The sequence below is a fragment of the Passer domesticus genome, chromosome 6 (assembly GCF_036417665.1).
Source record: "Passer domesticus isolate bPasDom1 chromosome 6, bPasDom1.hap1, whole genome shotgun sequence".
In the NCBI taxonomy this organism is placed as follows: Eukaryota; Metazoa; Chordata; class Aves; order Passeriformes; family Passeridae; genus Passer; species Passer domesticus.
In genome coordinates this window covers 50,821,882-50,846,977 of record NC_087479.1, presented here as the reverse complement: position 1 = coordinate 50,846,977, position 25,096 = coordinate 50,821,882, and the positions used below count along the sequence as shown (strand labels likewise).

Genomic DNA, 25,096 nt, shown 5'->3' with positions numbered 1-25,096 from the left:
GGAGAGGATCAGGATTTCACTGGTGCCCTCCTCACCCCAAAGCACACCTACCCCATGCATCAGAAACACTGGAAACTAAGCAGAAATAAAACACACTAGAGAGAACTGACAAAGAAAACAGATAAAATTTTAATAAGGGCACAAGGTGATCCAGAAAGAGATGAATCTGAGTCCTGAGTTATGCCATATCCCCATATAAACACCACTGTTGTCATAAAATTCTTGAAAGCTTTAAAAACCTGGAAAATTCACAAGTAGATCTGGCAATGTATCCAACAGAGGGGCAGCATGTTAACAAGCCCAAATACACCTTTTTAGTTAGGAAAATTGCCATAGAGTTAATACATCACAGCAAAACTATAAGGAAGATATGACATATTCCCTGGAACCTCCAGCCTCGTGAGAGGCTTAAATCCCAGCTAGGCACCAGGTCCTGAACAACCTGCTGTGAGCAGGGATGAGGGATAGACAGTGCCCAGAGGCACCTCCCAGCCTCAGCCATGCTGTGATCCTGGGGCTCCTGACCACAGCCAGAAACAAACTGTTTGCCTCCTTATGGCTGTAAATCACCTCCAAAGAGAGAAAAAGAAAATAAAAGGTGGTGATGCTCTTACTACAAGCCAACTTCATTTTGTTTTTTCAGGACAGCAAGGTAAAACCTCAGACTGCAAGTGTACTTTAGCTCTTAGTGAAGACACAGAGCTGGAGTATGTTACTAAATCAACTATATAAAAATGCAGTTCTGTATCTATAAAAATGGTAATATTTTCATGTACAGATATAATAAATAGCATGAGCCATATACTGCTGCTGTTGTGAAATTTTACTTTATAAGCAAGCAACATTGTGGAGAGTTAGCAAGCACTACAAAAAGCTAATTCAGTAAAGGAATATGGTGCTTCTCACACCAAACAGAGCTGAATAAACCCTGTGAGAAGGAGCTGCAGGAATTGGGATTTTTTTTGGAGTGTGATCTGTGATCTGTAGCAGAAGTCTCTAAGAATACCATTTCATCCTGCTTTGCCAGCAGCTGTCAACTTGCATTAAAAGACAGCTGGATTATACATTTAGCATGCTTAACTGTACTTTGCAATATCTGCTGTCACTGCCACTGCAATACGAAGCATAAGTGGAAAGAAGAGAGGTTCATATCCCCAGGAGCAGCACTGCCTGTGCAGCCACCCAACGAGATGCAGTCTGACACTGCAGAGGTGTTAAACCCACAGAGTTCAAGACCACAAGGAGTTATTGCTTCATCTGCATTACACAGATCCTGGCAATTTCTGCACCAAGCCTGCAAATTCTGATTCACTTGCAGCAAAGCTAACAACAACGACTAACAGCAAATAAATAATCTGTCCATCCAGCCTTGAAGAGCTAGATAAAGTCCATGGAAATTTCTCTGTGACCTTGCTAGGATGACAATTTCAGAAGTAGCTCTGCATGAATGAGCAGTATCATCTTCTGTGCTGCAGGTATAATATGGCAGTGAAAGAACTGCATTTTTCTTTAAATTTATCCTAGGAGAGGCACCACTGCAAAGGTGCTTTGGAACAGACAGGTAGCTGCTCAGATCCTCTGTTGTATTTTTAACAGCTTTACAGTGTTAACCATTATCATTAAAGTTGCTGCCTAAAGATAAGTTCTTACCTTAATACTCTGAATTTCAAAAGTGTTAAGCATTCATGAGTTTACAAGATGCCTCATGCGTATCATACCTAGCCCCTTATTAAGCATTGGATAATACAAACCTAATTTTGAGAGTGCTTTTGAGAAGGAACAAAACACCTTAATTATTCCTCTTCAAAGCAGACATTGATCTGCAGCAAATGAAATGCCTTCAACAGCACTGGAGATTGCACTGAGGCTGCTTTTTCCCAATGCCTGCAGAACATCTGCACTCACATCCCATGCTGTCAGGAACATCGTGTATTATTAGGAGCCAGGACAAAGGCTACACTGGCAGGGCACGGTTTTAGAGAAGAAAAATCAATTTCAGTGTTCTGAAGAGTGCATCACTGGTAGACTGTGTTATTAAGAATTAGGAATGGTTCCACTGGTGAGCACATTTAAGGGAATGAAATATGTAGCAAGACAGAGAGGATTAAAAAAAAAGGAGAGGAAAAAAAAAACCTCTGCTGCATTAGAGCACTGTAGGTGGCAAATGCAGCATTAACTACTTAATACTTGTCTGTGTGCATAATCTTTGTAACTACACATGCATGCATTAAATGCAGGCATACATACACATTTTTCTATATTATGAGGTATAAGTTCATCTTTGTAAGCCATAGTTCAAAAGGCAGCTTTGCCACCACCTACAAATGTCTGAAAACATCTGAAAACACTTCCAAGCTTGTATAACCATGATATTCAAGGTGGATCTCTCCCCCTCTTTGCCTGACTCCTTTTCATCCACTCCCTAGGAGATTGGTTCTCTGTGTAATAAAACAAACCACTAATCTAGAGTTTCTGTGCTTAAGGACATAGCCAAAAGAGGCAAAGGAGCTGAGTGGATTGTGCCAAAAGAGTTTTTATTGCTATGGTCAGCATTTTTTTACAGTGCTTCCCAAAAATCAGGTAGAGGGAAAGTCTGATAGAGATGGCCTTGAATACCTGCTAAGAAAAAAGGGGAATTTTTGACAGGCAAATGTGAAGGAGGGCAGAGAGGAAAGAAGATTGGAACTACCCTCAGAATACCAGTCCTTTCAGAAAAGCCTTTTGGTACACTTTGCCAAGATCATGTCTCAGATGAAAACTAGAGGTGTCAGAAATTAAAACAAAGCAATACTGGATAAAGAAAGAAAAGCATCAGTAAATGAGTATTGCTGGCATTTATAGCTTGCAAACTACTATTCATCAATGCTTGTATTCTCTTAGACCTAAATCTTCTAGACAATATTTACAAATAGGCAGCACCAATCTGTTAAAAGCTGGTAATCTAAACTACTGAATGGCAAACAAGATTATGTATCAGGAAAGGAACACGGCATAGAAAACAAGTAATTCTGTCCCTGCTTTACAAATGAGGAGCTGCAGGACAGGGAAGTTCTTGTTCTCATTTCACAGAGCGTTCAAGGCACAAGTTTGATGTATGAAGCTGGCCACACTGCTCACAGATTAAGAATATGATTAAGCCCTTTGCAGATCAGACCTGGAGAGATGACCAAGGTCAGGCAGGAGGCCTCTGGAAGAGAACACACATTTCCTGAGCTCAGTTACTGCTCTGACAAAGGAGTCAATAACGTGGATAACACCCAAGGCTGTGGGTGCAAATGCTATTCAAGACCTCTGCAGAGCAGCTCTCCCTCCAGCTGAGGGATGGCAGCACAGCCCTTCAAAGGATGGCCTGCTCTGAGGTCAAGCACAGGGAATCCCAGGGACATCTGACACCAGAACAAACAGTTTCCATCCTTTAGAGAACTTGGCTTAAAGCAAACCCTGCTGGCAATATTTTCTAAGCCACTTCCCATTATATCTCTTTTCTCATAGGGGCTGTGCATCCACTGATAGGGGTTCAAGCAACTGCAAAATTACAAAGGTATTTGTTTAGAGGGAAAGGGAGCAAATAGAATTTTTTTTTTTTAAAGGATGTCTAGAGGTGATTTAGTCCAAACCTCCACTGGACTATTGCTAGCACCAGATCAGGACACTAAAAGCAAGTACTTGAGCACTAAGCTCTATACTCACTTTGATGAAATCTAAAACCATTAAGAGGAGCTGTACATTCATAAATCTTTATCCTTAGAAGGTCAAAATTACTTCTTCATAATCAAGTTCATGTATTGCCAAAGCACAGCCTGAAAGGTTTGTCAAATCTAGAAATAAAAGGAATTTTCTTGGTGGAAAATTCCACCAAATTTTCTTATTGCTCCTCCTATCCTTTTTATTTTGTGCTCAGGGAAGCTGAGATAAATCTACTTTACATGAACTTCCCTCCCCCCATCAGAAAGGAAGTGCTACAGTGAGAAATGATGCTCCTTACCCAACAACTGCTGCTGCTTTCTGAGCCAGCCAGTGTAAATGTAGCTGCTTGTTACTTAGGAAAAGGGGACAGGATGCACAAATCAAAACATTCAGACAGGCGTGAAAGAGAGAGAAGAAACATGGAAGAAGCCAACCAAATCAAAACATGGACTAGCCACCCTGGCAGGAAAAGCTCTGTGTGTCAGAGCTGCTCCTCGGCTTCCTGGCTCCCAGAAAGTCAGCAGGAAATACACAACGTACCACTCACTTTTAAGGTACAATTTCTGTGAAATTATTGTTTACTTTGATATTTTAAACACATCCAGGTTCTGATTTCACTGATGAGAAAGAAATCTTCATTTATGTTGTCCATGGCAGTTCAGAGCAGAGTCTCCTAGAATTTTCCTAGAATGTATTTACATAGACTAAGTGCAAGAGTTTTGGGAAGAAAAACCAAACCCAACCAACCACCAATAACTTTTCACAGAATGATTCCTGAATTTTCATATCAGATTTCATTTTGTATTAACTCCTGGCTTCTCATGCTTTTCTGGGTTTTTTTAAAGTTCCTTTTTTTTTTCATGATTTGCCCCATTTGCTACACACAACCAAAAAATTTCACTTTAATCCTGTATATTTATTAACTCCTTTGTAAACCTTTTCAAACAAAGTAACAACACCGCTATGTACCTATAATACTTTCATGAATCTCCTTTTTTAAAGACTCATCAAGATCTTTGATAGCTGAACATGCACTGGTTTTGTAATATTATGTAGGGTGCATACTTTTCATAGGTCCCTGCTGCAAATATTTTCACCAATTTGCATGATTTTTCTCTTGAACCACCCAGTACACTGGGTTCACTGTTATCCTGAATCACCCCAATGTGCCACAAATCAAACCAGAATTTGATCCACCATCTCCATTTGAAAGATAAACATTTTACATAAGCATTTGTTACATCTGGGTTTTTTTTTTCCAATACTGAATATTTTGCCAAGCAATAAACTGTGAGACTGAAGCTTTCAGAAATACCAGTTTAATGAGCTAGGCTACTACAAAATGTCATCAATTTACTGCAGTTCCAGGCTCTGTCCCACAAAAATTATGGTTCTTTTTAAAAATAGGCACAGTGCACACTGCATACTGCCATTAAGAAATACCAGTAATAATCACAGATTTAGAAAAAATTGCTGATACCATGTTACCCATCAGAGAATTACAAAGTGCACTGACATGAGCAGTTAGCTACATTCCTTTTCCTGTGCCAGTGTAACCTCATTAAACCTGATATTTCTCTCACGTTTGTCTTCAGCACATTGTTCTGATCACAGCTTCATCACTCTTCAAGCCACTTAAAAAAGCATTACACATCTAAAACCAGAGTGCAGTCATTACACTACAGCTTCAACAGCTACTCATGTATAATTCAACAATTTTTGCTCTGAATTAGCTTCTTATTCATAGGATCTGGTCTAAGTGTTCTTTTTTCTTAAAACACAAAGAGCTGGGCTATGCTTAGAAAGGGAAGGTCCACTATAGCTAAATGCTAACAAAAACCTTTAAAACGCTATTTTAGCATGTTAAGTGCACTTACCCCTCAGCATTCATCCTGCTCATTTGCAGGACATACAAAGGTTACACTCAGAGTGGAGACAAACCTGAAGTGATTGCAAAGCTAAAAGCAGAACATAAAATTTCCCATGTTTTGCTCTAATTACCAATGAACTCCCCCCAGCAAAATTTCTTGTGCTAAAACATGGCATAAAACCACCTCCCCTTCATACACTTTTATAGTTAGATCTGAAGTTATTAGCAAATCCTTTCAACACTGTTATAAAAAAAAATATTTCCTTAATATGCACATCTATTTTTAAAAGTAACTGAAAATTAATACAAGTTCCACTACAGGGTTCTGTTACTACTCACATTTTCTTCATTCCTCAATTCAAAATTAGTTATGTCTGTAGTAGATTTATCACCAAAATCCCTCTGGAATTTTAAGGATGTATTTGGTTTTACTTTTACATCCAATAAAAAAAATATTTTGCAGCTTTGATAAGGATGGAAGACTGGAAATCCAGTCATAATCCTCCCAAGTTTACAACACTGTGAAAGATAAGCCAGATATTATTTCAAGGGTGAAATTATACATGAATGAACAGCAAAATCCCAGTGTACAGTAAAAGTAGATGAGCTGGATAAGGGGCTATGTGTATGCTCTGAGTGTACTTTGACTGGCTTTTATTGGCTTCTAATCATCAACATGAACTTCAGGAGAGGAGATACTCAGAGCATTTTCTTTGCAATTAGAGCATTTTCTTTGCTCTAATTGACATATAAGATAACACCTCCTCTCTCTGAAAACTTGGAACTGATGGGCAAATGTTGAAGGTCAGGGAAAAGCTCCCATAGCAGAGCAGGATGAGCAGTAAGAATTGCAGCAGAGGCTGAGGTTTCTTGGGCTAAAAATATTAGTTCCCAACACAGGAGCAGTGTCAGCATGCCAAAGCTCTCAGTCTACACAAAGTGACTTCGCTTTCACTGACACAACTTGCTTTTATTAACATAGCTTAATGTTTGCCTGCTTGGGGGATTTTTCAGAAGATGAGCAAAATTATAATTGGCATGTGAGAAGAATACTAGGTGTTACCTGCTGCGGGATAATAAAAACAACTGTGCAGCACAGTATCTTCAGTTCTGAACACAGTACAGACACAGGCATGTCAAAAGAGGTATTTCATGAGATAAAATAGAGCTTCAAAGCTATGTCATAACCATTATTTAAGTATTAGCTCGAATAATGTTCCCTTTCAGGTTTTCTTTTAAACTAGCAAAAGAATCTTTACTCTTCAGCAAGATGTACTTCAAAATAAAACTTGGCATTTGTATTAGCACACTGGAATGTCATTACTTTTTACATTAAACTGGGATACATTTGCTTTCTGTTCATTTATTTTGCCAATAATTTTTACACTGAGTTAATTTTACCTTTGACACACACCATCTTTTCTCAAATATATGAACAGCCTTTAGCTCAGGGCCAGCTCTAAAGCCTGTATAACCTAGAGCTTCCCTTGCAGCCAGAAGAACTACAGACAGAGAGATGTTGTAGATTCAGATCTCAAGAATTAAGCTGCAATACGCAAAGGATTTGACTAAGGTAGGCTCAAGTCCTGCAAAATCCCTACAGATAAGCCCCAATACATTGACCTCAATAATTAACCTTATTAGTCATTGCTATCTTTAAAGAGACTTGTCAAGGGTATACACTACTTTCTCACTGAAGCAACAGTGGAGAAACTGTTGGACATGCACAAGACAGGAAGACAGTACAGCCCAGGCAGGACAGTGTTACAGTGGCCTTATTCAAGAACTGCAATTTATTGGAAAATTATTTCATTTCATTAGTCATTCAGCACCAAATAAAAAGTAACTGTATGTAGTACAACAGCCTCTCTTTTTCTGTGAGTGTACACACACACACATATATATAAATTTAAAGTAGCTCATTACTTCTCACACCTAGCTCAAATTGTAAATCTAAGAGTGCCAATATAATTTCTACTTACCCTTTTGTCATTACCAATAGTGTATTTTTTTCATCTACCAAGTCACACACAAAGTCATTGCAGAAAATTTTTCATACAAAGACCTCCCATTTGTCAGCCAGGTGGGACAAAGTAACACTGAAGTAACACTTGAAAAACCCCTTTAAGGGTGTTTATCTCAGTTTTGTTGAATTGATTTTCAAAATGTCCCCTTAAACTCTAATTTGTATACTTTAAACCTCACTCAGAGTCTGGACAGAAGCAGCTGCAATTTAAGGCTGCTTCTCCAAACAAGATTAGTTTCAGATAATTTTAAAAAGCACACTCTTTTAAGATTCTCTTCTTTTTACCACTGCAGGAAAACACCATCATCTTTCCTTCAGAACTTTCTTCCTTCCTTTGCAATTTGAACACTCTCCTCTGAAAAAGATTCAATTTACAAATTTTTTTACTCCAAGGCTGTACATGCCCAGACACGACCAAGTCACACACATTTTCCAACCTCAGAAAAAAATTCAGGAAATTACTTTTAGACAATTTTCAGATTTTCAAATACATTATATAAAAAACAAGATAGAGAATTGACAGCAAAATAATGAATTTAACATCTGACATGCAGCTGCATGCAGCTAACCTTTGTGTTTCCCTTTTTTCTCCTTTCTGGTGCTGCTACTCTGACAGCTCGCAGCTGCTGCCTTGGTTTTTTTAGTTGGTTTCGGAGCTTGGGCGTCCACTACCACCTTTACATCTTCCTGTTCAGCCTCCTGCACTGCTTCAGAGATTCAGGGTACCCCACCAAAAAAGAAAATAAACAGAGAGAGAAGAGAGAAACAGAGAGACGAGAGAATGAATTGAGAACTTTGCAAAGGCATAAAAGAGAAAGCAAACACAGCAGAGTTTGGTATTTCAGACAATCCATGCAGTGAGGAGAGCCAAATAAAACAGAATTTGCAAAGCTACAGTAAAAATCTGAAAATGTTAGGTTAGCTGAGATATATTCCCTTCCATTTTTCTTCCTCACAATAATATATCAACTCCTATCCAGTCCAAAAGTGACATCAGAATATTGTTGTGTTACTGAGCTATTGTAGGAAGCATTTTTCCTCACAGTACAGCTCTGCCAGAATGATCATCAACAGTGGCAGCATGAAGGCAGAAAAATTTTATTTTGACTTTATAGCATCCATGCTTAAAGCTACATCCTAACTCTCTAAACAGGGAATCATCTGAAGGTTACTTTCAAAGCACATCTTGCACAGTCGTGTAACACAGCATGATGAGTAGATTGGCCATGCATTTTAGGGTGAAATTATACCCAAGCTGAATTTAAAACTCTTCCTACTTTGTAGCATACACAAATTAATTAATTCCTTGGAAGGACTCTCTACAAAATATACACAGCATAAACTGTGAATGTCACCATAATTCACGCAGTGTTGCTTGTTTCCAAAGTAAAAAGAGGCTTCATCATTTTCCTAAAAGCACAACACGCTTTGAGGTCAATATTTGAGTCTCTGAAAGCAATGACACCATAACTCTTTCCTCTGGCTAGACCAACCTCAAAGTTAGATAAATATCACAACTGCCTTCCTGAAATGCATAAATAAACTGTCAAATTTCACACCCCAAACTACAGGTGGGCACCAAGAGATTTTGGGGTTGGCTGCTGGTCACTGGTAAGTGCCAAGCCCTACTGGTTTCATGTGGTGGCCATGGTTTCTCTCCCTGGCACATGGGCCTCCCACCTTTTCTTTTCCCAAAACCTAAGTACTTTCTTTAAAAGGATAAAAAAAAAAGTCCACTAAGGACCATTATGGGAAAGAACTGGTTGCCCTAAAATTACTTTTAAAATATCCAGACAAACTTCTTAAACTCCCAAAAGACTAAATGACTCTCAGTGACGTGTGGACTGACACTACTCTTTCTCTGAAGGGTAAAATTCTCCCTTAAGCTTCTGGTCTGTGAAGCAACTTTCCTCTTCAGCAAATCCTTCAAGTTATGAATAGAAATAGAAATGCCAGGGAGATTCTCAGAGGAGAAAGATGAAACAGATTTAGTCATGTCTGTGTAGACTGCAGCTCCCAAACCCGCTGCTACCCTCCCCAGCACTGCAATCTGTTATGAGTAGCATTGCATTCACAACACAGCAGGCACCTGAGGCACTCAAACACACACTCCTTTTCTCATTGTGCAGAGGAAGGGTTCCCTTCCACAGAGAATATACATTAAATTATTACAGGAGAGACTTGAAATCCAAAGAAACAGCCTGTCACTACCCAGTTCTTCATGTCTGCCTTTGTCAAACACTAATCACAGGACTGCAATCCCTTTGCTGAGTGGAAAGGAGCACTGGAAATGAGTAGGACAAAATCAAAGGAGCGAGTGCACAGGGAAGATGGCACATAAAAGACACAGTACACTAGGTCCTACCTCCGTGGGCATGGCAGCCTCAGACTATGCAGGGAACCTGAGTCAGCTCCCCACAGTCTTTAAATAGGGGTGATCTGCCAACCCAGCACCTATGCTATATTTGCACCTCAGTCTCTCTTTAAAAACTAGGCTGTGTTCTTTTAGCTGTTTTGAAGATGATAATCCATGTTATAATTAAATTCAGTACTTTACAAATAACCCATAATAAATAGCCAGGCAGTTCTCTAAATCATTTTAAATCTGGCTGTATTCATTCACTCAGAAGCATCATTTATTTGGTCCAAAGCAATGATCAATCAGCAAAGGATGAAACTTTCTGACATTATTAATTTCAAAGTTCAAGACTTATCTTCTCTATCTTGTCAGCCATTCTTTCATCTTACAAGTAAAGAGTTACTTTTGCCTCAAAACTTCGAGCAAGAGGTATCTGATTATAAGCTCAGTGAGGGAGCTCCAAAGGACAGAGAAGAGAATATTTCCATGCTTTATTCTGTGAGGCAGAGAACAGGATTTCAGCCCAGTAGCCGTTCTGAGACCTTGGCTGCTGTCTGTGGTAAATGGGCCTTTCAGACACAAGCGATGGAGGCTGCAAAATAAGATTCAAATCATGAAGGTAATGATACTGTGCCTGGGCTCATGAAAGGAATTGGCACAGAATGTCCTGATTCTAAAGGATACATTTCTGAGTATTGCCATTACATTTAAAGTACTACCTCTATAATAAATCCAAATTTAAACCCAACATGCCATCTCCACCACAAAACCATCTCGTTCTTAGCTTTTAGCTATTTGGCAAATAACAGACCTCAGCTAAGGTTCACCCACTCACTCTTGTTTTCCCTAGTGTAGTCTGCAGATACCACAGAAAGTTTGCTTTCTGTACAAATTCAGTTCAGGGCATATCCTTGCATTTAGGCAAGCTCCTGTCAACAGGCCAGCCAGGATTTGGATCCTTGCAGCCTGCAAACCCAAAGGGACAGGTCTGTGAGCCTCCCCTGCTCAGTTGGTCCAGCAGGCTTGGATGTGGAGCAAAGTAAAAAATCCTGTTTTCTGTTTTCAGTGCTTTCTCCTGCCCCGGAGAGTCGGAAGGAGGACCATTTCTAAGCCCTGTGTACTCACTCTGCAGCTGGTCATTAGCATGTGCAGCTTTCAACTTCTCCAACCAGCATTCTTTCCAGGCTGCCTTTGTGGAGATGGAGCAAGTCAGAGAGGCAGTGTTTATCCCCAGCCCCGTTGTCAGGGGATCAAATGTCTTCCCCTCTGCCCTCTGCTGCATCTTTGGATCATTATCTAACAGACTGACAAGAATTTCCCTTCTCAGCAGGATGGAAACCTTCAGGTTAACTCTAGCCTACATTCTCCACAGGCTCTAGATAGCCCATAAAACAATTTACAGTTCCCTGCAAGAAAGCCTGAATAAGGAAAATGAGATAAACTGGCTCCCTAAATAATATTCATTGATACAACATTATGATTACATGCTTTGCTGGACATCAAAAAGTTAAAAACAGTGATAGGCAGCACCAGAGGATAATAAATTAAGAACCTTAAATGCAGCTATATGGGGATGAAATTTCAGAGACTGTCACTCAAAAATGCATTGATTTCAGTGCAGCTATCCATTTAGGCAGCTTCAAAAATCCCTACTGACATCATCTTAAACAGCAGGAGACTAGATTTGAAAATCTATCCTGATACTTCATATGCCCACCACAGATTAACATTGTCACTGAAAAAAACCCAGACATTTTCCTTTTCCATAAGAATTATTTGTTTGCACTAGAATTTGCATTCAGACAAGAGAAAAATGGAGGAACAAATACTGTAGTGAGTCAGCATTCCAAACAGAAAAATCCACTGGACTCTCAGACTTGGTATTTCACTTTAGCTTGAACTTAATAAATTGTAAAAAAATGGGTTTGAGATAAATGTCAACCATACAAATAAAACAACTACATGACTTTAATTTCAGTATTATTCATCCATGTTCATTAAATCAAGTACTGACTATTAACCTCAATAGAATATTTAAAAAAGTATTTTTCTGGAGACAGAAAGGAGCACAGATTGCAATATTAATTCAGAATCTGAGATGAAAAGAAAGATGAACAAACAGCAAACAGTTGTTAACACAATACAGGTGAGTATGGAAGGGCTTTGTCAAGGCAGACAAGGGCAGTGTCCCAGCTTTGTCCTGCACCATCAATGGCCTAATTCAGAAAAGGGGGAAAAAGAAACCTCTCCATGAGCCAGTTCTGTGGTGGACAACACTCCAGGTTACGGGGATAAAGCTACAATGCACAGCCAGATAAAAGGATGCAGTTTGTAAGCATGTGTGTAAACTATGATGCAGATAACTCAAGTTCTTTTTCAACTCTGTAAATTACCCTCACATATTTATAGGAGTGAATATAAAAAATGAAAATACATGAAAATGTAAAACATGTCTTTCCATCTGGCCTTTATGAAGAGAAGTTTACACAGGAAATAAGTTTCAAAGTAGCATGAATGAAAATGCAGATTTCTTTTTGCCATTTGTATGACCATATTTCTTGATGTGAGTGCTTGTACACTCTTATGACCTTAGAGAAGGAAAAAAAAATCTATGAATCATAACTTACCAATCTCTAGCACATAAAAATGCCATGTGCTAAAAAAGGGTGCTTTTGATCAGTACATTATGCGAAGAATGAAGTAAATAAAAAATCACAAAAAGAAAAACCAATTCTAAAATTGCGCAGTCTGTCTGGAAAACACTTTAAGTAGGAAGAGGCTGAACCAGACAATGAGGTATGTGAGGGAAGTATAAGGCAAATATTCATTCTACTTACCAACAACCTCTCAACAATAAAAGTGAAACCCAGAAAGAGTACCATGCAAAGGAAGATCAGCTACAGTTCAATCAGGGTGTACCTTAACAACTCAGTGTGAATTGGATGTCCTTTTCTTACTGTTGCCTGAGAAGATCTTGTGTTTCACTGTAAGAATGGCTTGTTGCTTTTCTTTGTGAAGTTCTAGCCTTAGTCAGTCTAGCTGTTTATTTGGGCTGTTGTTCATTCTTAGTTTATTTAACCAACTTAGGTTTTGAACTGATCTAGTATTTCTGCAATCATTTAAAAGACACTGGAGTCTATCAGAAATATTCTGAAGATGGGTAAACCCATGATATTTTACAGTGCAAATAAATATTTCTTTAAATTTTACATAGACCACACAAATAGTTAAATATAAGGATCTGAAGAAGGACAAGGATTTTGGTGTGTTAGTTACTGGTTAATCACATGCAAAGATTTGATTCCTGCCTCAAAATGCTCACAATCAAAGGCATTACTCCTTCAGCCAGTAACTTACAGTCAGAGTCCAGATTCCCAAAACCTTATTGCCAATAAATTCCCTAAGGCTACTTGCAGTTTATGCCTCTAACAGTGATGTGATGACCAGACTGATGTTGCAAACCTGAAAATACTCAGAAGTGAAATGGGATGGGTTTTTTAGTGCTCCAAAAAAAGGAACCAATGTACCTGGGAACTTGGTGCTGCTTAAGGATGTTATTAAAAGCTCATTGGTGGAAGAGTTCCTCAGAGAGAACAAGGGAAGGAATTAAATAAAAGATTCATCTAAACCCCCATGTACCTGCTGTCTAATCCTGGGGAGGAGGAAAGTAAAGGAACCATGTGGAGAGTTGATAGCAATGAACTAGACTTTAGGAAAGCAGACAACTAATAAGGAAAGCTAAAATGACCTATGAAAAACCTATGCCAGGAAGATGAAAGACGGTGATAAATTACATAATTACTTTGTGATACTGGAGCCTTGAGGGCACGACTAGGCTTTAATTGCCCTGAGAGCCTCCCTGGGGGGTTCCACCCACACCCTGCCCATGGGCTTTGTTCCAGCTGAGCCCAGGGCTGTGCTGGAGGTGCTGCTTCCCAGCCTGTCTGCTGGGAGCATCCTGGCACTGCAGGCAGCTCGTCTGCCCAACAGAGATATGTGCACTGCAGCATCTCTTTTCCACCCTGACTGGTTCCCTGCAGGGCCCTGGTTCATCCCTTGCCATGTCTGGGACTGCAGGGAATGCTGTTGGCAGCTCTGCCTGCCCTGTTTGCAGCCTTTGGGATGGGACTCTGCCTGCCAGGGCATTTCCTGTGCTGGAGGCAGCCTCACCTCCTGGCTCCTGAGATACTGCCCAGGACAGAAAACAGCTAAATATCAAGCAGTAGCTGAAAGTAAATATACTGCAAGTGGGACTTAAAGGAAAGAAAAGGGAGTTTCTCAAACCATTTCCTCTAAACTTTCCTCTCAAATAGTTCCATACCAAGAACAACAAAAAGACTTGTGGAACACTTGCTACCCACTGCCCTCTGCTCCTTGCTGCTGGATTAATTTGTTTATTTTGGAAGTGCAATGGTGCAGTAAGGACTGCTGACAAACGAAACAGATGCTTTAAAGATTAAGGTGAAGAGACTGCAGCTGAAATAAAGATTTCATAATATCTGCTTATTGGAAGTTAAGTATTTTGCTCACATGATGTTTGGAGTGCTGCCTGATCTCTCAGTGTTAACAGCCCTTTGTAAAGAACATTCCTTGCTCTCTTCAAAAAAATAAACTAATACCTACTCATTCCAAGGTCAGTGGAAAACAGGGATGGAGAGACACTCTTCTGATGAGCAGGCAAATATATGATTTTTTAAATTAATAGTTAACTGATGTGATCATTTAAAAGTGACAGGTAAGGATACCCATCAGAAAACTCTATCTCATCATTCATGGTAAATAGCAGAATGACACGTCAAATTTAACAATCCAAAGCTATGAATTGTCATCAGAGGTCTGCTTAACACACCCCACAGCCATTACACCTAGACGTGCTGCCAAATGTCAGAGGAGAAAAGTAAAAAAGTCATTCTGCCTTTTAACACATGGTTAATCTAAATCGCTAAATTGGAAGTTGCAATGAAAATTACTCTGCGAGTATCTAATTGAAAACATTTTTAATTTCAAGTCTTATATAAAAACACCACAGCTGCAAAGTATGGCAATATTAATGAAAGCATATTTGGCACCCATTCAAATCTCTGCCTTCCTCAGTGCTGTGAAAAGAAAAATCAGTCCCCAGTGGAAATTCACCATTTTCACAGAAGTAAAATCTCTGTAAAAATGGGCTTTCAGCATTTGCATTAAATGTAATTAAATAATGTAATTAAATTGTTGCAGTAATTAGTGTATCTCTGCATGCTATTTGGCTCCAGGAATGCTCAGTATTTGCAATCCAGATTGAAAAGAACTGTATTTGTAGCAGAATGTTGCAATGTCAAATCACGCTAAAGTGTTTGTTCAGGTTTTCAAGAAACTTCACAAAATAAGTTGAGTAGAAATACAAGAAAACAAGCAAGCAGATGTAATTGTGACAGCAAGTAAAATTTTAAAGAAACTAAACAAACATATAGCAATATGTCCTTATGAAGGACACTGAATTGAAAATAAACCAGAACACATGAGGAAAAGACAATGTAAGTGATATCTCCTACAAAGAAGGATTACATTTCTTCTGGTTAAAGAATGCCTTTGTTGTCTTTTATTTAGAATTTAAATTTAATAGCACTATAAAAAGTTGTTATTGGTTCTTACGTGGCTGTTTACAATGATGAAATAACAATTGAGCTGCATTTGGTACTGAGAGTGAGAGAGGCTTTATTGTAAATAGTACAAACTAGAGCCATGGAACACCATCAAGGAAATCAGTGGAAGGATACCTATTCCTTGAAATGGCAGGCAGATAAATGTAGGGCCTAACTCTGCCTACAGGTGCTGCAGACTGTTACCACTGGCTGGGACTCCAGCTCAAGCTAACCCCTTATAGGCCTGAGTGCCAAGGAGTTTTTATCTCATGTTGGTCTTTTCAGCCTAATTCATGTCAGTTCCTGCAGGTAACTTTTGTTGTTATTAGTCAATTACGCATTATGCCAATAACAAAAAAAAAAGATACACTGTGTAAGTGTTTTAAAAAGATACACTACATGTAAGTCATTTACAAGGCACAGTAGCTGACGACTTCCATCTGTAGGTGAAACATGGGACAAATGAGAAGAGATGTTCTGTGTGGAGACTCGTGCATGGTGGATTCTGCAGAGCCACTTTCTCACTGGAACAGCACACATCTCCTTCAAAATCTCATGGTACCCAGAGGAATTGCTAGCAACCCTTGGCAGGGAACATAAATACCATTTTGTCCTACCAATGTGTCATTTCTCTGCCTTGAAGTCATCTAAGAAAAAAAATTATGGCATTTCTGGCAATACACAATTAGCTTAACTAGCAAAATACAGCGTTCTACTCTACCTACCCCCAAGTAGCTCACCAGGCTGATGCTCTATTCCAGAACAAGAATGACTGATTTTTCTACTCCAAGCTCCGATAATTATTCTGGAATTAAATGAGTTTTTACTGCAGAGTGGAGTTACCCATGAGGGAACCATTGCAGCACAGATAATGGCATCAGAATAAGCAGTGGCAGTGTATGAAGGAGAATTTCCCAGCACAGATAATGGCATCAGAATAAGCAGTGGCAGTGTATGAAGGAGAATTTCCCAGCACAGATAATGGCATCAGAATAAGCAGTGGCAGTGTATGAAGGAGAATTTCCCAGCACAGAAAGCCCAGCATCTGAGAATTGCTGAGATGCTATCTCTGACCTACTTTGCTCAAAGTACCATAGAGATATCTCCACACAGGCATCCAATTATTTGTTGAAATCAACAAGTACTTTTGTCCTACGCAGAATGAGCACAAGCTAAAAGAGAGAGCAGGGCAGGATGATAGGTGGAAAGAAGTGTTCTTTCTGTAGCATTTGCTAGCACAGGAATTGATTTCACAAACATGCTCATCCAAGCAGTGTAGTTCATTCAGTAGAGCATCAAGTCCCATCAAAGAGCCATTCTCAGCTTGGAATCAGCATGCCCATAACAGCAACAAATGAACGGAAAAGAGCAGAATAGTTCTTTAGAAACAGCCCAGCTGTCTCATGCATCCGATACTGCCACATACAAATGTTTTCATTGAAGGGGAAAAAAAAAAGCAAGCCCTGAAGCTCAATGCCACAGTTAAAAATGGTCATCAAACTCCCAGAAATGTACCCCGCAAACTGGGGAACTGAAGACTTTAAGCACATTCCCAGAGAAGGCCACACCAAAAAAGGACACTTCGAGAGTTCTTGTAATGTTTTCAAAAGCAACGTGCCTAACAAAGGATTTTACAAGGCAATAAAACACCCTGCTAGGTAATTAAATTCTTCTAAGCTGGCTCTTGCAAACTGCATGGTTTATTGCAAGGAGAGCTGTCCCAAGGGATTAACAAATGTCGTGTTGAATATGAGAAACATTATATTTCTTTGCTTCTCTGAAACCTTGTGAAACATTAAAAGGGTTTGAGAGACAAATTTAGAACAAACTGATTTAGGGAGAATAAATCCTAAGTATTCCAGTGAATGGTGTGGTATAATATGACAGGAAGGGTCACTTCTACCTTAAGAGCACAGTTAATCTCACTTATAATGAGAAAGTCCACTCTGGTGTAAATTGATGTACAGTTTAGCTCAGTTAGGCATATATGAAATTTCTTAACAATTATGGGATGATAATGTCTTTTTCTCGGATTTGTGAGAATTAAAACCTTGATCAACTGACAATACAGCGGGTTTAGTAAACAGCACCTTCTCTCTGCTGTAAGATATTATTTCTTAGAACAGCTCTGTACCTTTCATAAACCCTTGAGTGCATGAGGAAAAAGAGAAAAATTCTATTTTGTCTGATTAAAAATTAAACAAACTAAATGTTTGTACTAAATCAAATTTTTTGGTTTAGACTGGAAAGCAATTCAGTTTAATCTTAAAAAATTACATCCCAGACCCTGAGAAACAGACAGTAAAGAGAAATATCACTAATTTTTAATATATATTTATTATAAAAAATAAATAAAATAATACTACGTTAAAAAAATAATTCTCTATCTGAAACCACTTATGGTATCCTATTTGCTTGCAGAAACAAGATTAAAAAGGGCCATTATTATCAAACCTCAACATTTAAACAATGCAATTTCCTGATTCTAACAGTAAATTCTGCAGGTGTAATCAGCTAAAAATTTCCACCAATAGCTAACCAGGAGGAAAGACTCTGAAACCTGCACTTCTCAGAGCAGAATTTGTTAGTCCACTAAATACCCACCTTATTCTTGTGGAAAAATAAGACCACCAAGTGAAAATAACAGGGAGACAAAAAGTCCAGCACGTGGAGTAAAACTGACAGAAATTGGAATTGAATGCTGGGTCAAGTTTTTGTTTGTATAAGAGTAGAATACTGGTTGTTTTTTTTTATTTTTTTTTTAAGAGTTAGATTCACAAAGGCATCTTAAAATTTAATATGTAAACCACAAAACCTAAGTACTCTGCCACTTAACACCATTCCCAACCAGAAAGCTGCCAACTGCATTCCCAATCAATATCAGTTGATATTGATTCAGCTCCTGTTCCACAAACTCATCAATAGTCAGGGAAAGAAGCCTTTTGCTATTGAAGATTATGAATCCCTTATTAATTACATTCAACTTAATGATTATGGATTAGGAAATCCTGAGGAAAAGTACACACATACCATTTTAGAGGGCCAAAAAGCATGGGTAATATGAGGACAGAACTAAATAATGCCTGGTTTCCTTAGGATTTATTTCAGATTATTAAGGTCTTTGAAAAGAAATGGCATTATAACTTTTTTCCCCTGTGGGTGTGACCCATGAAGTGACTCTGTCACTGGATCTTGTAGTCTTTAATGAGAAAGTGGAGACGAGTTTGAAATGTTCTTCTCTACCTGTTTTAACAGACTTTGCAGAAACACAGAATCTTTGAAATTACTACATTCAGTCCTAGCTGAACTTAGTTAACAGGTTTCAAATTTATCATTACCTCTATCAGGTTTAAGCAAAATTACATGCAGAGGAATATTCAGTGTGGAACCCATCAGCTTTACTTAGTAGGAACCAAGGCTGAAGACACTTAAATAGCCATGGCAGAAGGGACAAGCTGTCTCTTTCCCAGTTCAGCACTGAAATGGCAGTTAGGTACCTTGCTCCCTCCTGTTAGGCTACAATTGCAAATTCTGATGGTTTTATCCCTAAACACAAGTGAAGGATATCAATGATTCACTAAAACATGCAAAACAAGAGCCTTTGTCCTCCTGAGCATAAAATGAGCACCACACCAGGACTCCCAGCAGATACATCTGCAGCAGGTGGCATTCTGTACCATGATATATGGTGCTGCTGTTGCTGTTGAGATAGGATTCAACCAGCGGGGCCTGCTCCTCCGAATGTTTTGTCCTGCGCGTCCTTGCCCGGCTGTCGACGTTGGACTGAACCATCAGTGGCTCCTGGCGCTTCTTTTTCTGCTTCTGTTCCAGCAGTGCTCTCTGGAGAAAAGACAGAGAAAAGCATCTGTTACTGCACTCCAAACAGCAGCAACCTAGGATGGAAAACAATGGTCAGCTTTACCCCTTCCCCGGCTCTACGGCGGCAGCAGTTGGCAGGCGGGAGATTGGGACGTTGGGTTACAGGAAACCTTTCCAAAAAACCACCACAACCAGCCCACTGCTGAAACACCTTCTGCTGAAAACAGCAAATAATTAAAATACATCTTTCTGAGCAGCCCACCAGCTGTCAGAGCTTGCTTGGAAATAACCCTTGGGAAAACAACAGTGTGAGAATACTGGCTGTGAAGCAATGGGAGGGTAAGCAAGGGCACGAGGCAGAGATGCCAATTCCAGTTTCTGTAAATTAAAAGCAGGTAATTGCAAACTAGAATCGAGTGATAATACTGGGCACAAGCCTAATTTAACAGCTATAACAGATGAACTTTAATTAAACACTTAAGTCTCTCAGCTAGACCTGCTGAAAACCAAAACCTTTGGCATCCAGTAGCACCATAGGGACCTTATTTGAGCCCTCTTCCACAACCTCAGAGAACTGAACTGTTAACTTATCTATTGCCTTACCTTTTCCTTGCTTCTGTTCAGTGATATTTTAGTTTCTAGGAAGGATATACAATAAAACTGAGGAATAAAAATGGAGAGTGAACTCTTTCAGCTCCCTAAGTTGTGTTAACACCTCAACACGACTCCACCATAATCAGAATTAAGTACAGGATTATGGCATAAATAGTACTTGAATTTGAAAATTAGATACTGGTAGACATGCAAGCTGATGAAATTGCGGCAATAGAAAAGGATAAAATTAAACTCACAAGGTTTAACTATAAAAATGACAACGTTTTTTGAGAAGGGGACCACAGAAATCAAAGTAAAATCAGAAACCTCAACTCCCATTAAAACTTGATGACACAATTGCCTCAGATTTCATGTTCTGACTCCATTGTACAAGTCATGTAAGAATGCAGTCAGAAAATAGGCAATATAGCACGCAGCGCCACTAAGTTACAGCCACAAGAGCTAAATCCACTGAATACAAACTTTGTGGTTAACCTCTGCTGGCTGGTGTGACTGGTCCATCAGTGGGGTAACAAATACACTGTACAACTGCTTAAAACAAGTCCAAGGCAGTGGGAATCACTCAAACCACAGTCAGAAGACAAATTTTAATGGAAGTTAGACTTGTAAGTTAACTTCAGCCTCCACAGATCTCTCTTTTGCATCCCCCAATCAGAGGATGCAATTTTCTATCAATTATCAGTGTTTTCATTACTCCAGGATTCAGGCTTTAGGGAGCAACAAGGTCCTCCTCCAAAATCTTACCTGTCTGTCAAGCTTCTGCTGACGCAGGCTGCTCCCCTCATCATCCAGAACACTGCAAAGACAAATTGGAACAAATTTATCACTCAAAACAACACCTAAAACACCACTGGAGGAAACTCTCACAGGAGTTATCCATACAAAACTCCCACTATGTTCCATGGAAGTGCGCCTGCCCTAACTGAAAAAACTTGGCTTCAGAGGATGTGAATGCAGTCCACAAAAAATTGCAAAACTCTGGCTCACCCACACTTCAACAAAAATATATAATCAGACAGCTCAAAAAGAAATGCAAAATCCACTGTCTACAGCTTGGTTTCTTTTCCACTCTCTTCTAATGTAAAACATCAATGCATAGAGCACTGAAATTGAAAATGTGCATATAAAGCCTAGAAAAAGGGAGGAGTGTAAGTGAACTGCTTAGCAACTCAGCAGTATTTAAAATTATGGCAAGAAAATTAATATTTTTCACACTGAAAACTATAATTTATTCTTGAATATTCCTGGATATTTATTCCTGAGAAGTCACACTTAGTGCCACACACTTCAACGTTTAAAGGTAGGAAAGATGAACAACATTGCTCAGTGCCATATTTCTCTCTGCTAATTGTTCCTTGTTGGGAGATTAGCTCCTGTGCATTCAATAACTTTCATTAATTAGATATTAAAGACTGGCATTGAAATCAAAAAGCTATTTTTGCAAAGTGTTTTAGCATACTACTGACTAGGCTTTATTTTTCTGGAGAACAAAGGTCTCTATTGTAAGAACACTATAGTTAAACATTGAACATAGATAATTGAATCTTTTAAACAGTAATAGGTCATCTACAAGGAAAATAGTACTATAGAAAAAAACAATAGCCTCTTACAAGGAAAATTCATTTTCTCCTACAATACACTTTTATAAAATGTAAGCCCCTTCTCTTATATCACTCTTAACAATCAAAGAGAGAAAAAAAAAATCCAGGACAAACAAACCTGGATTCTGACCTACATACAAACCAACAGTATTGTAATGGAAATTGCGTAAAAAATGTGAATCTCATGTATTATTTCACAGCCTTCAGGAGACAGTAGCATTGTAGTAGAATTAGACAGAACAGCTAATGAAGGCATCCAGAATGCTCCCTTTCCAATGCCAGCAATATCAAAGACCTATAATTAAGCATTTCTGGTGGAATCGGCCTTTTACAATTTTTCTTAGGTTCTATGCTACAAAAGGCTGGTGCTCCACAGATTGAAACTGTGCTGTTCAACTAACTCAGGTATGAAATGACCATCTCTTGTAGAAGTAATGCATTACCCATAGTCCACAAAAAATATTTTAAAAAAAACCCCTCACACTCATAAAAATGTTCTGCTTTACACCAAGCATTCTTCATTTTATAAATTACAGAAGTTATAAAAGGAAGACACACATTCCTCCATGGTATACAATCCCAGGTTTGCAGAAGAGTGTTTCACTATGGCTGTAGCAGTATTAGCTGCACTGCCAGAAAGTAGAACTACCCTGATGGAGATTTTCAGCCAAATAATTGAGTAAAAGATGCCTAAGTGTAAAGTTTCAGGCTCAATGGCCTGAATAAATCCTCCTCATTTCAGACAATGCTTGAAAAAAAGCCAAAACCATGCAATGATGCTAACAGAGACCCCAAGAACTGCAGAGGCAGCAATGCATACACCATCCCAGCATCCATGTCCTGGCAGGACACACTGCATGGATCAAGGGGGCAGGAAAATGTCCTGTGCCTGATGGGAAGCCACAACAAGGCAAATTCAGGTTCAGGCACAGCTCCTGTACATCTCTTAATGGCCAGCTGTAGCATGGTAAACATGGCAGTTTAAATAACACCAAACAACAAACGCCAGTGAGAGAATGGTGTGATTTGCATTCAGCATTCCAGGAATCCAAAGCAGCTATCAGATACACCAAAGGACTGCCAAAAAAAAATAAAACTCCATCCAAAAACTATGGGTGTTGCAATATTAAAACACCTCTCTGCATTGCCCTTCTTTCTGCAAGACCTTTCTTTTAAAGCTTCTGAATATATGCAATCAAAGCTGAGACCAAAAGCAGCATACCTTGAAAACATCATCAGCTGGAGCTTCCAGCTCCTTCCTTATCCCACTTCATATTTTATAAAGTTCTGAGTAGTTTTCCACAACCTTTTTTAGGCATGCATAAATGACAAGCCTTGCTTTTAACATTCAACAAATAAAATTTTACTCCTGCTTTCTTCACCGACACCAAGATTCAGTAGAATATGGTTGCTTCAACAATCCTCTCTCCCTCCAGGATGCTGGACTGGTATGCGAATGCCTTGCCCCCACCACTCTTCTGAATCCTTCACAGGATAATGTTAAAAAAGGCCTTTTTACCACCAACTCTATCTATTTTAACAGTTACTGAGTTCCAGTATCACTGGAAAGCTGCAGTTCTGTCCTTTCTTGATGTCTAATAACACTTATGCAACTCCAAATACAAAAGGGGTTCAATTTAGTCTGTATATTCTGCTACAACAACAGAGCGCTCCACTTTCAGGCTGCACTTTGTCAGTGTTTTCTGCAGAACTGCTGGACCTTGGAGTTGCTGACCAGCAGCCAACATTTCACATTCCCCAATTTCCAATGAACAAAGTCTCCTGAAACTGGGTGACTTCCAAGATATGCCATTAAGGGAAGTCAGGGTTTAAATATATGCACGCATAAATAAGTAAGTAAATAAATAAATAATATAAGCTCTGCTCTGTTTCCATAGCAATTCCATCAGGCCCTCGCTCTTGCTCCCTTGAAAAACATCTGCAGAGGACTCTGAGATGAAGTGTGTAAGTGCCACTGACCCTTTTTCTCACACTTCAGTGAGTTCTTGCAGAAAGATTTAGCAGATCATCTCACCACAGCACCTGGCATTCTGTCAGATGCTCCAGGGTCCAAGAGCTGAAATCCAGCTCTGGATTTCTGCCTTTTATTTCTTTGGAAAACACGAAAGTGTGTGACCAGAAGCACAGCCTTTTCCCTTCCTGGTCTTTCAAAAGAGCAGGAATCAGTTGCTCATCCCTCTGGAAGGGTTATGCACATGGTGAGGACACAGCCTGTCCTGCCCGGTTTTTTTGTTGCACTCTGGTGCAAATAACTGGGATGGCCAGAAACTAAAGGCCCAGTACAGCAGAAAAACTGTGACTCAAAGATGGCAGGAAATAATCTCAGAGAGAGAGAGAGAGAGAGAGAGAGAGAGGCTGTTAGAACAATTCTGCCGACATGTTTGATGTGATGCTAGAAAATCCCAGGAGCAGCATGAAACTCAGTCAAATTTAATAGAGAAATATAACTTTATAATTCATGAAAATTGAATTATTGAAGAGCATGCATACATATTAGCAATCTGCTCAGCACACTGAAATATCCTGAAGATCCAGTAAGATTAATTTTTATTCCTATTAGATCAAGGACCATGCATCTGCCTGGCATCTTGGCTATGGCTCTGACCCACTTAAAACAAAAAGCAATTTTACACTATACATAATATTGTAAACAGCCTTTCAGCTCTGCAGTAATAGTCTAGTCCAAATTCAGCTGAAAAATCAGAGCTTGGATATATTTCCTAGCAGATTCAGGAAAAAAACCCCATCCTTCTATACAGAACTTGAACAATCCACCCATTTAGAAGTTACTAATGCTGGGTTTAAGAAGTCAAGCCTATAGCTACCTATTATAAAGATTCCTATCAGTTTCCTGGACCCAGACCCACAGAGATTTAAGTATTATCTTTAGATAGTATTATTTTCAAATTTCAATAATGGCTTTTGAGTCAAACATTCAACTCCTGTTTTTTAAAGGGAAAAACATTAAAAGTAAAATCACATTTTAGTCCAAGTATTATTTTTTCATACCACCCTTTTAAGACACAAAATCTATTTTGCAGAAACAGTTTCAACATTGAATTCAATTTATAGCAAGCCAGGCTTACTAAAATAATGCATGTCATAACAAAGATGAAAACATGTGAAAGAATTTTAGTATTCTAAGTTTTTAATAATCTCTGTTCCTTAAAAAACATTTAGCGACAAACCAAGACCAATCAGGTTTTAAGGATGGAACTTCATGATTACAGAAAGCTCCACACTTTACTGCTGAGATGAAGGCAGAAGATTCTGTAAGTCAACATCTTGCTACATTTTTACTGTAATTCCACATAGGGTGATTTCAGTTAAAGTAAAATCTGAAAAGACTTAATTCAAACAACACTTTTCACAGCAAGTACTTCGTCTTTGCTCTTTGAAAATGCAAACTGCTTGTATTTCAAGCAGCCATTGCAAGAAAAAACAATTAAGAAGAAATGTTTCTAATTAGAATGT

The 25,096-nt window shown here is 38.9% G+C and overlaps 1 protein-coding gene across 8 annotated transcripts in view; it reads right to left on the bottom strand.

Annotated features, from left to right (window-relative positions):
• TUB (TUB bipartite transcription factor) overlaps positions 1-25,096 on the bottom strand; it is a 134,198-nt gene that overhangs the window by 15,406 nt on the left and 93,696 nt on the right. For 4 of the 8 annotated variants that reach the window (XM_064425417.1, XM_064425420.1, XM_064425419.1 and 1 more), the window contains exons 2-4: positions 20,745-20,796; positions 19,244-19,406; positions 8,153-8,290 (exon numbers count right to left, since the gene is read on the bottom strand). In XM_064425417.1, coding sequence (XP_064281487.1) covers positions 8,153-8,290; positions 19,244-19,406; positions 20,745-20,796 — 353 coding nt within the window. The remainder of the gene's footprint in view (positions 1-8,152; positions 8,291-19,243; positions 19,407-20,744; positions 20,797-25,096) is intronic. The other 4 variants (XM_064425418.1, XM_064425421.1, XM_064425422.1 and 1 more) reach the window with 2 other exon arrangements.